At 37.2% G+C, this 14,162-nt stretch overlaps 1 protein-coding gene across 2 annotated transcripts in view; it reads left to right on the forward strand.

The window, feature by feature from the left end:
* Positions 1-14,162, forward strand: part of LOC138761356 (sarcoplasmic/endoplasmic reticulum calcium ATPase 2) — a 129,879-nt gene that overhangs the window by 34,749 nt on the left and 80,968 nt on the right. For both annotated transcript variants that reach the window (XR_011356273.1, XM_069933321.1), the window contains exon 5: positions 5,012-5,150. Coding sequence is in view for 1 of the 2 variants with exons in the window: in XM_069933321.1 (XP_069789422.1) it covers positions 5,012-5,150 (139 nt within the window). In the remaining variant the exon portion in view is untranslated. The remainder of the gene's footprint in view (positions 1-5,011; positions 5,151-14,162) is intronic.

Raw genomic sequence — 14,162 nt, forward strand, 5'->3', positions numbered from 1 at the left:
GAGATTTAATAGAGGCATACAACATTATGATGGGTATAGATCATGTAAATGCAAGTAAGCTTTTTCCTGAGGTTGGGTAGATACAAACCAGAGGGCATTGGTTAAGAGTGAAAGGGGAGAAGTTGTGGGGGACATTAGGGGGAATTTCTCTACACACTGGTGGGAGTATAGAACGAACTGCTGGTGAATGAGGTTTCAATTTTAATATTTAAGTAAAATTTGGACTGGTTCATAGATGGGAGGAATATGGAATGGATGCAGGCCAGTGGGACTAGGCAGAATAATAGTTTGGCACAGACTAGAAGGGCCAAATGGCCTTTTTTCTGTACTGTAATGTATGGTTCTTCAGATCCTGTTAAATCTCTACCACTTCCTCTATCAGCTCATTCTATACATCCACCACTGTCTGTGAAGGTGATTCTTGGATTCTTTTTAAATCCTTCCCCTCTCTCCATAAATTTATGCCCTCTAGTTTTGGATTCCCCTACCTTGGGAAAAATAACATGACTATTTACTCTTTACTGTACCCGTCAGGATCTTATAAACTTTTACAAGGTCATGTTAGCCACCTACACTCTTGTGGTGGGGGGGGGGGAAGGGGGGGGGGGCGCGAGTCCCAACCTCTCCTAATTGAAGCTTGCAAGTCTTGATAATGAGACTTTTCGTGGTTATTCTTTTCTGCAGCCTCTAGCTAAATGATATCCTTCCTATTCTGGTTGACCAGAACTGTACACAACGCCTCCAGTGTGGTCTCACCAATGTCTTGTACAGTGCACAAGATCACAAGATAAAGGAACAGAAGTGGGCCATTCAACCATAAAATCTGCTCCGCAACTCTCCCCTGGGCTAAACCGTTCTCACATCTAGTTCCAAATTCTTGCCTTTTCCCCATATCCTTTGATACCCTAACTAATTAGATACCTATCAATCTCCTCCTTAAACTCCCCCAATGATTGGGCCTCCACAGCTATATGTGGAATTCCGCAAATCCACGACCCTCTGGCTAAAGAAATTTCTTCTCATCTGTTTTAAATGGGTACCTTCTAATTCTAAGACTGTGCCCTCTTGTCTGGGATTCACCCACCAAGGGAAACATCTTATTTACATCTACTCTGTCCAATCCTTTCAACATTGGAAATGTTTCGGAGATCCCCTCTCATTCTTCTATACTCCAATGAATACAGTACAAGAGCTGCAAAACGTTCCTCATATGTTAACCCTTGCATTCTAGGAATCATCCTGGTAAATCTTCTCTACTCTCTCCAACATAATTATATCCCTTCTAAGATAAGGGACCCAAAACTGCACACCAAATGAGGTCTCACCAGTGCCCCATAGAGCCTCATCAACACCTCTTTATTCTTGCATGCTCTTGGCCTTGAATGTCAACATAGCATTTGCTTTCTTTACTGCTGATCCAATCTGGTCGCAAACCTTTAGGCTATCCTGCACGAGGACCCCAAGTCCCTTTGCACTTCTGAATTTTCTCCCCATACAAATAATAATCTGCCTGTTTATTTCCTCTTCAAAAATGTACAACTGTACATTTCTCGACATTGTATCTCATCTGCCATTTATTTGCCCATTCTCCTAAATTGTCCAAGTTTCTCTGCAATCTTTTGGTTTCTTCAGCACTTCCTATTCCATCACCTGTCTTGGTGTCATCTGCAAACTTCACCACAAAGCCATTCAATCATCAATATACATTGCAAAAAGAAGCAGCCCCAACACCAACCCCTGCAGAACACCACTAGTAACTGGCAACCAACCAGAAGATCCCTTTATTCCCACCCTTTGCTTCCTGCCTATCAGCCAATGTTCCACCCAATCTTGTATCTTTCCTATAAATTCCATTGGCTCTCATCTTATTAAGCAGCCTCTTGTATGGCACCTTATCGAAGGCTTTTTGAAAATCCAAATACACAACATCCACAGCCTCTCCCTTGTCCAACCCACTTGAGATTTCCTTAAAAAATTCCATTGTGTTGGTCAGGCAGGATCTTCCCTTCATGAAACTATGCTGGCTGGGACCTATCATGCCATGTACCTCAGGTATTTCATAACCTTGTCCTAGAGGATTGACTCCAATAACTTTCCAACTACTGAGGTCAGACTAATAGGCCTATAAATTTCCTTTTTTTGTGCCTCCCTCTTCTTAAAAAGCAGAGCTTCATTTTCAACTTTCCAATCCTCCAGAACCATGCCAGAGTTTATTGATTTCTGGAAAATCAATTCCAATGCCTCCACAATCTCCAAAGCCACCTCCTTCAGAACACCTCATCCAGTCCAGGAGACTTGCCTATCTTGAGGCCATTTAACTTACTGAGCATCATCTCTCTAGTAATCTTGACTGTATTTAATTCTATTCCCTGAGACCTCTGACTATCAGGTATATAGCCATTGTCTTCCTCAGTGAAGACTGACACAAAATGGTTATTTAGTTCCTCTACCATCTCTGTTACCAATTATAATTTCTCCAGGTTCATTTTCAATCGGTCTGATATTTACCAGAGTCTCTCTTATTCTTTGTATATTTTTAAAAAAACTTAGTATCCTTTTGCATGTTAATTTTCAATTTACTTTCATAATTCATCTTTCCTAATGACTTTCTTTGTCTCTTTCCATAAGTTTTTGTTTCCCAGTCCTCTGTTTTTCCTACTAATTTTTGCTTCTGAAAATGCCCTCCCTTATGCTTTTATTTTAGCCATAACCTCTGTTAGCCATATTTGTGCCATTTTTCCATTCATAATTTTTTTTTCTTGGAATATATCTATCCTTTACTTTATTTCTTATAGATATATCATCCAATTCTGCTGTACCGTCCCTCCAATTAGCTTACTTTTCCAGTCAACTTGGGTCAGTTCCTCTCTCATACCACTGTAATTTCCTTTGTTCCACTGAAATATTGACACATCTGATATCAGCTTTTCCTTTTCAAATTTGAAACTGAGTTGTAACATGACATCTCTACTCCTGTGTTCAACCCCCTGACTAATGAAGGCAAGCATACCAAATGCCGCCACCTTCACCGTCTTCTAACTTGTGTTGCCACTTTCATGGAACTATGTACCTGAACCCCAAGCATACCTGTATAACAGTTTCCAATACCCTATCATTCACTGTCTCTAGTTAAACTTGTCAAAGTGCAACACCTTGCATTTGTCTAAATTAAGATCCATGTGTTTACAGCAAAACAGTCTCAATGTCCTTTTACTGATTTTTTTTTTTCTTTCAGTAGGGAATGTTTGACTGGTAAAATTTCACTCGAGGCAGTTTGTTTGTTTCTGCAGAAAGTTATTTTAAAAATCTATTGTCTCAATATTATGAACGCAATGTGGCTAGATGGATTTTATGGTTATATATTTTAAATTTGGAAGACCAGTTGGGTAGTATCAAATACAGCATGTATAGATGGCAAACTTCAGAGGTATAATGTGTTAAAACTCAGAATTGGAGATGCTGGTGTGTATCCAATTTTTCCTGAATCTCTCTTGATCATTTCTAATGAACCCTAGTTCAAACATTTAGCATAGTAGGTTCCACTTAAACTGAAGGCAGTTTGATTTTTTTTTCCCTATGTAGGCATAAGTAATTTTCAGCAGGTGGCTTGGAGCTCCCTTGCTTCCATTTTTTCCCCCTCACTATTTCATAATATTTGGTATTTTAAAAAAATGTGTAGTAGGTTTCTAACCTCAGATAGTTTGTTTTTGTTTTAATGCTCTTGTTTTAATCTCTGCCATTAGATTAGCAAGTTTCCCAATTCTTTGTTTTTTAATACTTTATTTAGTACCACAAAATAAACAATTACAATATTTCAAATTCATTCCAAATACATGTGTGTGAATATATAAAGGAGAAAAAAAGAAAATAAGAAAAAACTCTACTGTCCCACCCTCCTCCTCCTTCCAATCCTGTACAAAAGAAAAAAATATATATAAAAAATGTCATTCATTTAAATGTGGGCTCCATATTTCTTCAATTGTAAGTAATGTTTTCAAGTGGCAGACCACTCCTAACTTCTGCATTCCAATGATTCAATCCCAAATCAATATCAAGTTAGTGCAATACATTTTCTAGATATCTCTAAAGCAATTCAAACAAATTTCACTTGATATATTCAATTTCAATTTAGATTTGACCCCTCTAATATATCCCAATAAAAATAGCATTGGATCTTTCATTCTCAATCTTTCTATTGCTTTGTGGAAACCATTTTGGAATAAATGCACCAGGCAGCACCTAATTTTTTCAACTATTTGATTAAGCAGTAAATTGCAGGTATTGTGGAATGCCAAAGGTGTTTTGCAGTTTAAAGGATCCTTACTGTTCAACTGCATTTTGAAGAGCAGAACAAACTGTATAAATTAATATGGTTGAATATATATCATGCTTTTAGGATGTCTCAAAGCATATTGCTGTAATTAAGATGCTTCTTCATTATAGTAATTGTTGTAACTATAATGTGCATAGCAAAATCCCACAAATGGATAAACTAACTAAAATTGATTAAAGGACGAAGTTTGTGAGGATTCTGAATTAAAACGTTTGGGCTTCAGTGGCAAAACTAAGCACGTGCTTGGATGATGGATGCTGTGTAAGCTGGCGAATGACGAAACTGAACTGATTTGACAAACTCATCAATTTTGTAATCTGTTCTTACAATAACTAGTGATTCAGTAGTCTTGAGAAATGAAAAATTGGAATGCATTTTTGGATTAAAGTACATTTTGTCAGTTGGGTTATTTTTAAATTCAACAGGAAGTTCATTGAAATTCTTGGCTATTTATGTCTTCGCATTTCATATTCACTTGCAAAGGCAGTTGTTGAGAACATTTTGAGAAGGAGGCTTCTGTGGTTTTTTATGTTGGCATTATTCCATATTACAGGGATCCAGCTTTGGTGAGCGGGCACCAGTTCCCAATTCTTATGTAGAAAAAGCTGTAGTGGAAGTGTAGGTACAACATATGCTGAAAATCTATTATTGATACTCATTTCTCACCTGCTCTTCCAGGAAAGGAATGCAGAAAATGCAATTGAAGCCCTTAAAGAATACGAACCTGAAATGGGAAAGGTTTATCGGCAAGACAGAAAGAGTGTGCAACGGATCAAGGCCAGAGATCTTGTCCCTGGTGACATAGTGGAAGTGGCAGGTAAGTTGAAAGCAGAAAATTGAGTGTCTCAATGCTGATGATCAAGTAATTGAAACTTCAATGAAATAAAACCACACGTACAGTATATTTTGCCATTTGTATATTTTCATAATACATAAATTGTGTAGGTAAGAGCAATAAATTGGAGGGTGATGACAGTTCACTTGAATAGGCAACATCTGTGGCAGATGGAGTGATTATAATTATTTCAAATTTGTTAGAGATCAAAACAGTTAAACTTGTTTTTCATTGTCCAGGCAACACTAAATCCTTTTGCACAAATGTTTTTTTTTAAAAAAGTAACTAATGGGGTATAAAATGGGGAAGTTATGGTGATGCTTTGCCATCATCCCTGGTAGTTGTAAATATTGAACATCAAGTAAAATGTTGGTGGAACAACTTCACTAACATTACACTGGGTATTAAAGATTGAGATAAAGGACAGGTTACATACATTTAATCTTGATTCCTTCAACATATTCTGTTGAAGAACAATTGAGGCATTTAAGTTATTATTGAATTATGGAAGAAGGGAGCACAATTAAAATTGGCCAATTAGTATGAAGTCAGGAAACAAACCAAGCTGCTGGAAATCTGGAGGAGTTCTCTCCACAATATCTCCAGCTAAAGAAAATTTGGATGCTGGTTCAGTTTTGTTATGCAATGATATTGAAGGAAAGTTATGTAAATTCAGTTAAGATCGAGATCAGCTGTATGCCCATTTAACAATAATGATTTTCTGCTGTGATATCTGTATCTTTAATTGGGAATCTAAATGCAAGTGACAGTTCAATTTAGTTTGGATTGTTTCTAACACTGCTTAGATGGTTAACAGTGAACAAGCCACGTTGTTAGAACTGGTCAATAAGTTTCCTGATGCGCTGCAGAACCTTTTGGTCACTATGTAATATAATTTAGCTCATTGATTTTGCTGCTTGTTGCTAAGTTGACTGTTTCAATGAAGAAAACGTGGCTAAACTTGGCAGTTTGCTTGCCAAAGATATTGTAAGTATGTTCCTGATAATATTTTGTCAGCCCACCTCACTGACAAAAGGCAAAGGAGGAAAAACCCAACACCCAACCCACCAATTTTCCCCTGCAACCGTGTCTGCCTGTCCCGCATCGGACTTGTCAGCCACAAACGAGCCTGCAGCTGACGTGGACATTTACCCCCCTCCATAAATCTTCGTCTGCGAAGCCAAGCCAAAGAAAAGAAGAGATTAAATAGAATAAGCTCAAAATAACTAATCAGTACTGGTTTACTTTGAGCATCCCAGGTTGTGAGCATGAAATGCGGGACAGAATCCAAGACTGCGGAATGAGATCTGTAATTTTGTTCTTCAACCAACTGCTCAAGGAGGAGCCAGCTAATGTCTGTAGCTGATGGGGGAGATCTCCAACTAATCTTGCAAAAAGCTGCATTGTAACTTTAATGTAAATGAGTATGGGAAAAGGAAGCTGTGTCTGATTTTTAGCAATATTAATTGTGCCTAATGGAGGTTTTAATCCTTGTAGAGTTTTAATTTTAATTTCCTTTCATTTATCTTTTGCCGCAATAGAATCATCCCATATACTTTGCTTAGTTGAATAGCATTAGAATATCAGTATCCAGTGAATCCTTTGTCAGTTTGTAACTGAACTGCAAAAGTTATAAGCAATTTAGGAGAAGTAAATGAGAAAAGAGAGAGAAGAAATCAAATTTGTTAAAAATATGAAGTGATGAGAAACAAGAAATTACGACTTAAATTGTTATTTTCTCTGTATTACTATAAATGTGTCTGGATTTGCATATAGCAAATAAAAGTTGTACCTGCTCCGTTGATTAGTAAGACTGGTACCAATCATGTACCATAATGCTACTTTCCTGTACTAACCCCATAACCTTTGATTCCATTAACATGCATAAATGACTGAGAACCAACAGCCGCCTTGGGTAAATAATTCCAAAAATTCCCCATGTTCAGGGTGAAAAGATTGCTTTGCATATTGGTGTTGAATGGCCATGATCTTTGACACTTTCAAGATGCTTAGCAGGGAAAATATCTCCCCACCTACCTTGTAAAGCTCCACTTCAATTTATGTTTCAAAGATATTGCTCCTTTTTACTAAATTTGGGTATGAAAATGGTGTCTAATGCGGTTTGTAATTCATGAACTGACCTTTGCTCTGCCTTATCTATGTTCTGGGTTTCCACACATCTACTGATGGCTGGAGTTTTCCTCTCCAACCCAAAGGAGATTCACCTTGAGGTTGGCACCTGGCAGATGATTATCTATTCTTCAACTAAATTGTCTTTTTGTTCGTCTTTTGTTAAATGCATTTTTCTTCCGCTGTTACAGTGCCAGTGATCGGGACCAGGGTTTGAATCCTGCCCTGTCTTTAAGGAGTTTGTCTCCCCATGTCTGGATGTGTTTTCCCTGGAGGCTCAAGTTTCCCCCCACCACCCACTGTTCAAAATGTACTGGGGATTGAAGGTTAATTGGGTGGCATGGGCCCTGTTACCCTGCTGTATGTCTACTCTGGTCATTTTATTCATCCTCCATGAAATCTCTGCAAGAGCTTCTATTTCTACAAGGGCTGAGGCTCCTTCAACTCTTATTTTCTTGATCATACATCCCCTAATCCTTTTAACTAATTCTGCAGTATTTATTCAAAGGGTTATGGCTGCTGCTTGGAACAAATAAGCCAGATAAATTCCTCTTCTCTAATGCACTGCTGTTCATCATTTCTGAGCTCAAGGTGCAGACATGATTACATTGGTTCTTAATGGTTGTGTTGTATTACACCTGCTACACATGTCCTGACTTTACATCTCTTAATTGGCCTATTAAACAAATTAGATTGATTTAAATTTAATAAATAATGATTAATAAATTAAACTAAACTGTTGCCCTTTCCTTGCAAAACTCCCTTGACAAAATCTGTACTTCACAGATACTTTGTACATTGGTAAAATATGATGTTCCTCAGCAAATTGCGGTTTCTATTTCCTTAGTTCCTTAAATTCTCTGTTAACTTCAATTTGCCAATTATAGCAAGTATACCTGACTGGGAACAAGCATGTTGCTGACCACTTTATTCTTGTTAGATTAACCTCAGAAACAGATTGTTCAGCCCAATAATTATTGGGCATCCATCCTTCTGCATTAATCTTTGATAACTAAACAATACAAGTGTTCATTTAGTTACCTGTGAACCACACTCTTGGGGAACATAAGGTTAAAAGAATCTAATAGATGACCAAAATTAAACAAATTAAAGATAAATATAATCACACCATTACTCAAAATCTACATGTTCTGCAGACACTGCTTCAGTAAGCAGTGCATGATGCGTTTTAAAATGTTTTGGTCTACTTTCCTGTCTTTTTTGTCAAATAAAGAAACAAGATTAAATTGTCAGTACAGGGCAACAGATGGCACGTGCCCTCATCTGGGTAATCTTAAAGCTGTCTTGCTTTTTTCTTCCTGACTTTTTAAAAACTTGTATGACATTTGGTATTGTAACATTAACTGAGACATATTTCATGAGGTTTGTATTTCCCACGTGATATTACAACTAATTAAGATGTTTGATAGGAGGAACATTTGAAGCTTGAGTAGAATTTGTACTCCACATTTCTTCAGTCCATTTAAAAAAATTTGGTGAATTGCCTATGGTAACTTTTAGTGTAAACTTGAATGTTTTGCTGATGAACTCAGACAAGGCCATATCCCTATAATCATTGAATAATTTTGTATGCTTTTAGGTTTGTGTTGAATAAAGGTTGATAAATTCTAAATTTACAATTGGAGGCTTTAAAGATGCTTAAAGTTTTATGAATAAGTATTTAAACTGATGTTTTCAATTATTTTGTTGTGTTTTCTTGCACTATACATTGAATGGTGAGGCTGGCTGGAGCCTGCTCTCCCCACATTTGCTTGCTCTCCTGTCACACCTGTTTCTGGTATCCTCCCCAACACAGTTTTTGTTCATTTCTGACTTGTTAGTCGTTCTCTGGAATGGAACTGTCATAAAAATTAAGATTTCTGCTCTTGCCAAAAGAACTTGGACCATTACATTGTTTGCTTTTCCTTAGTCTGACTTTTGAAAGATCATATCTCTGGAATCTAATTCTGTTACAAAATTTTCTCTCATTTTTCTTCTTGCATCTTTCTTCCTATAACTCTAAATGTTTTAAAGATTTATTTGTCAATGGGAGTCTCATGTTCATTGAACAACTTTCAGTTAAATGCGGTCTACCAAATACTCTTTTTCTATCATCGGCAGACTAGAGATTTTTTATGATCTCAATTACCTACATTTCCTAAGAGGAATGGTAAGAATTTATTTGATGTAATTTTTGATTTTCAACCGTTCTCTAAAGGTTCAATATTTAACATTAATGATATGTTGTGACTAAGAGAGGCTCCCTCAGATAAAATTAAAAAAGCATAGGAACAGGACCTACAGCTTTTAATTCCTGAAGTAATTTGGAATGTAATTTTCAAATTGGTTAATACCTCTTTTTATGTGCCTGCCACTCTTTCTTACAATTTAAAGAAATCCAAACTATCGTTTTTATGTGGATGTATCTCCTTGTTCTGGTCAGGTCAGAGTCATGAGAAATATTGGAACAAAGTATTTCAAACTTTCTCTGCACTTTTTGAAGTTAATCCCTTAACTGCTTTATTTGGTATTGGAGAGAGTGACATAATTTTAACGGCATTTTAGCTACATGTATTAGCTTTTAATTTCTCTTATGGGTAGGGAGGCAGTGTTGCTCAGACGGAGGGATGTTACCCTACCTAATCATGGTCAATGGCTATGTGGCATCATGTTTAAACTTAGAGAAGATTAGATGCTCAATTTCCAATTTTAATGATAATTTTCACACTGTGGGACCCTTTTTGAATTACTTTTATGGTATTTGATTTGTTATAAAGGTAGAAATGTTAACTAATGAGATAATTTATCATTCTAAGAATTCTGTATTTTAATTGGGCAAATTTTTCCCCCTTTTTAATAATAAATCTGTTTGATTAAAATCTGAAGTACCTTGGATGTAATATGATTTAGGTGTAATGTAATCTTTTGAATTTTAACATGTATCCATTGTAGTCTGTATTTTTGGATGTGAACTTTCAATGTTAATAAAAATATTGAAAAATAAATGATCATATCAAACCCCAGTTGCACCATTTCTTGCCACTTGCACCATTTCAGGTCCTTCCTGTTTTGATATTTCTTGTGATTGCAGGCCATAAGATTACCCTTCAGGCACAATTTTATTAAAACTTTTCTCCTTGTTTGGTTATGGTAGAATCTGCTGAGTTCAAACAGCTGTTTCCTTTTTCTGCCTGCTGGAGTAAAAATCCCTCTGTAAACAAACATTACTCTAGCAACAGCCCTGTTACCAATAAACTGACCAAAAAGGTCAACCAAAACAATCAGTGCACATTTTCCTTTTGGTTTAATAAGGATACTTATTAAATTATACCAATTTGGAATAAATATTTTACTTTCCATTTATTGCCCCAGTGCCAAACTCTTAAATGTGTGCATTAAAAAAAAAAGCACCTTGGCGAGGGAACTAAAAGGCAGTGTTCTTATTGCTGCCGTATTAATCAGGTAGCCTATTTTGGTTCTTGACTGATGGTCTGTCAGGTTAAGGAAATGGGCTCTTTGCATATTTGGTATTCTTTTGTTCCCTGCTGCAAAACAAACTTCATAACATTTTAAGGACAAAAATAGAGCGCTCTTGATATTTTTGTTGTCATCAAGTTTCAGTGCAAGTTATTTGGGCAGAGACAATGCAGCAACACCATCGTGCTTGTAAGATGTGCATAAATCTGCTATCTAACATATTTACTCTTGCTTTGTCCTGGGACATGACCTCCATTTCTTCTCTTGTAATTCAAACAGTTAATTTAGAATGCAAATTAGAGAATGATACAGCACTTCCCTGTAGTTTTTTTAGCTCTCAAATATTTACTCCCTTTCAAAGCCTCATTCAGTATTTCCCACAGAACCAGGTTATTCCCAGTGGACAAGAATTTGGCATCAGCTTGCCAGCACCGTGATTTAGAAACTTTTTGTATCTGATGTTTGTTATTTTGAATGCCATCTTTAATTGATTTTACTCACTCTAACCTTGTGCAACTTCTAAAGATTTGTTTTTAGCTCATGAGGAGTATGTTTACTTTTTCCAGAAGTAGTTTACCCAGCTGCTAGTGAAGAAATGTGCTTGAAATGGCTGTATATTGGGCAGAGAATAGCAATGCTCAGAGGAATTGCATTCTAGAAATTACCTGGCAGAACATTTTTCTTTTTTCAGAATGCATGTACTTGATAACATGTCCAGATGATGATATTTCTTGATGCAAAATTATACTGGGCACTTCCTTATATCCTTCATGTTTGCAAAAGCAGCATTGGGTAGAAGAATTGGAAGAAATGGGTCCCCTTCTGGCTGGAGTGATGTTATTAGTGGACCTGCACTGGTCTGTTCTTGGACCTCAATTGATGGAGTTTATTGTCATATACACAAGTGCAATGTACATCTGCACTGAAATTCTTACTTTCTGCAGCCAAACAAGTGCATAAGATGTATAAGATTATGTTCCAAGCCCAGAGAACCCCAAAACCCAGCAGATTGATTTTAATTATCTTTAAACATAAAAACAGAATTATACTTTAACTTGTCACTAACTTTACCTAACTTAACCCCCTTCTAATTCTAAACATATGTGTGTGTAAGTTCAGAAAAGTTCTTTGGTTCACAGTCCAATCTCACTTCTCATTCCTCTAAATTCATGGTTGCAGGCAATTTATTCTGTGCACAGAATTTAACATTTAGGAATTTCACCAGGCTTTGGTGCTTGAAAGGTAAATGGTTCCTGCTCAGGAAGGTTCTTGTTGGTTTTGAGAGAGAGATGTGTTGTTCCAGGACATCTACAACTGTGTCTTGCTTCCATCAGTGTCTTGCTGATGAAACTTGCCCCCTCAGGGTTCTCCAGATGATGGCCTCTTTCTTTCAGGTCACCACAGAGTTCCTTTCTGTTTCTCTAATTCCAAGTAAAACTTTAGACCGCCAGTCCTCTCCTCTTGATGAACCACAAGTGCTTTGACCAGGCTGTCTTCCAAAAACTTGCCAGCTTGTCCTGTTCCAGTCCCAGCAACTTCTGTTGGCTGACACTGTCAGTCTTTTTCTTTCCTTCTTCCTTCTTCTCTTCCCCCCCCCCCCCACCCAAGCGACTTGACAATGTAGATGTTGACGCAGTACTGGTCAGTTGTATTTTCCAATATTTAATGGGACTCTACTGACAATGGATGACTTGGAAAATGGAATGCAGGTTGTTCAAATGCATCTGAAATTACTGAAAATTACAGGGAGTGCCTTTTCCAGTATTTAGCTTTTGAGGTACTCTTTCCATGGGCTAGTACTCCTGACAGCATTCCATTACCATCTAGGCTCTTGAAGTGTGATTGAAATATCAAGGAGAGAAAGAGATGCAAAGAAACTACTCATTGAATCATGAGAGAAGTTTCATTGTACTCAAACCTCACTATAGACAATGCACTCCTGCTCAGTTTTATAACAGTCCTCAATGAGGCACGTGATGTTCTTTGAAAACACTTTTGACTGTGCTCTTTTGCCAGGATTGCTTTCTCTGACTCTCATTTCCTCACCTTGGAACCTTTCCAGGCCTTTTGCTTTGGCTCACAAGAGCATCCATTCTCAACCTTTTCAGCTGTTTCCCCCACCCCGGCAGGATTCTGCACAAAGTTTATGGGCCCCCTTCCCTCTGAAGCAGTCAAGTTTTGGTTTATTCTGTACCTTGCTCCTACCGACTACATTTATAAAAAAAAAACTTTAAATTGTTATGAAGTGAAAAGAAATCAAGGTTTTTTTTTCTTGAATGTGCCGTGGACCCCTATTGAAAGTGGCTACACCAGAACATCTGAGCAGTGACCCTGATATTGTAAATTTAAAAATAATTTAAAATGAGCAAATGTCAGAAATACTCAGCAAATGCCACGGAATCTATGGACTGAGAAATATTAGAATAAGATGCAGAAATGAAAGGGATTTGTGGGTGGAGAAAGCAAAAGGAATGTCTGTCGACACCTGGAGACATGATGCTACTAGTTTGGAGGTGGTGCTGGTAGCTTCAATTGCTGCTAATTTGTCTGAAGAAGCTGTTAATAGAAGGAGCAGAATTTTTTAAAACATCAATTCGAGCCAAAAGTATTGCATATGTTAGAAGCCTGTAGTAAAATGCTTTGCTAGTTAATATTCCACAGGTCAGGCAATATCTGTGGAAAGCAAAATGTTCCACAATGAATTAATACCTTTCATTAGAATTGATGAATGAAAAAACAAGTAATATGAAATTGTTGAATTCATTGTCCACTCCAGAGGCCTGCAATATGGTAAGTTAAATGATGAGGTGTTGTTTCTTGAACTGATGGCAACCTAGTGCTTCTAACTTAGTGCTTTTGCTGAAGATGGGGGTTTCTATTTCATTGTGATCATGAGAAGAATTTCTTGTGTTGAATTTCATGTTTCTGGGAAGAACATGTTGAATGACACAGTAGAGAGGAATGGATCTTGTGAGATAAGGTTGACCCTCTACCTCGCTCCACTCTCCAATTACAGAAGAAGAAACAAGAATCTCTTAAGTATCAGGACCTGAATGGAAACTGCTGTGGATGTCATGATGGTTTTGTAGCTTGCATCAGTCGAGCAATGTTTTGAAGTGTATGATGAAGGGTTATGAAGGCTTTAATGTTGCATACTGTACAACCTCACCAATTGAAAAGAACAACTGGCACTGGGGCAGGGAGAAAAGATCCCCAGAGCCTGGACATCAGCCAGAGGAAAATGGACTCATACAGCTGAGTAAAGGAGAAATTTGTTTTAAGGGAGACCCAAAAAGACAAAAATAGAAGTGCTGGAAGATTAGCCAAGCAGCATCCGTTATGAGAAACTGACTGATTTATCCTTACACAGATGCTGTGAGACTGCTA

This window comes from Narcine bancroftii, chromosome 4 (genome assembly GCF_036971445.1).
Source record: "Narcine bancroftii isolate sNarBan1 chromosome 4, sNarBan1.hap1, whole genome shotgun sequence".
Lineage (NCBI taxonomy): Eukaryota > Metazoa > Chordata > Chondrichthyes > Torpediniformes > Narcinidae > Narcine > Narcine bancroftii.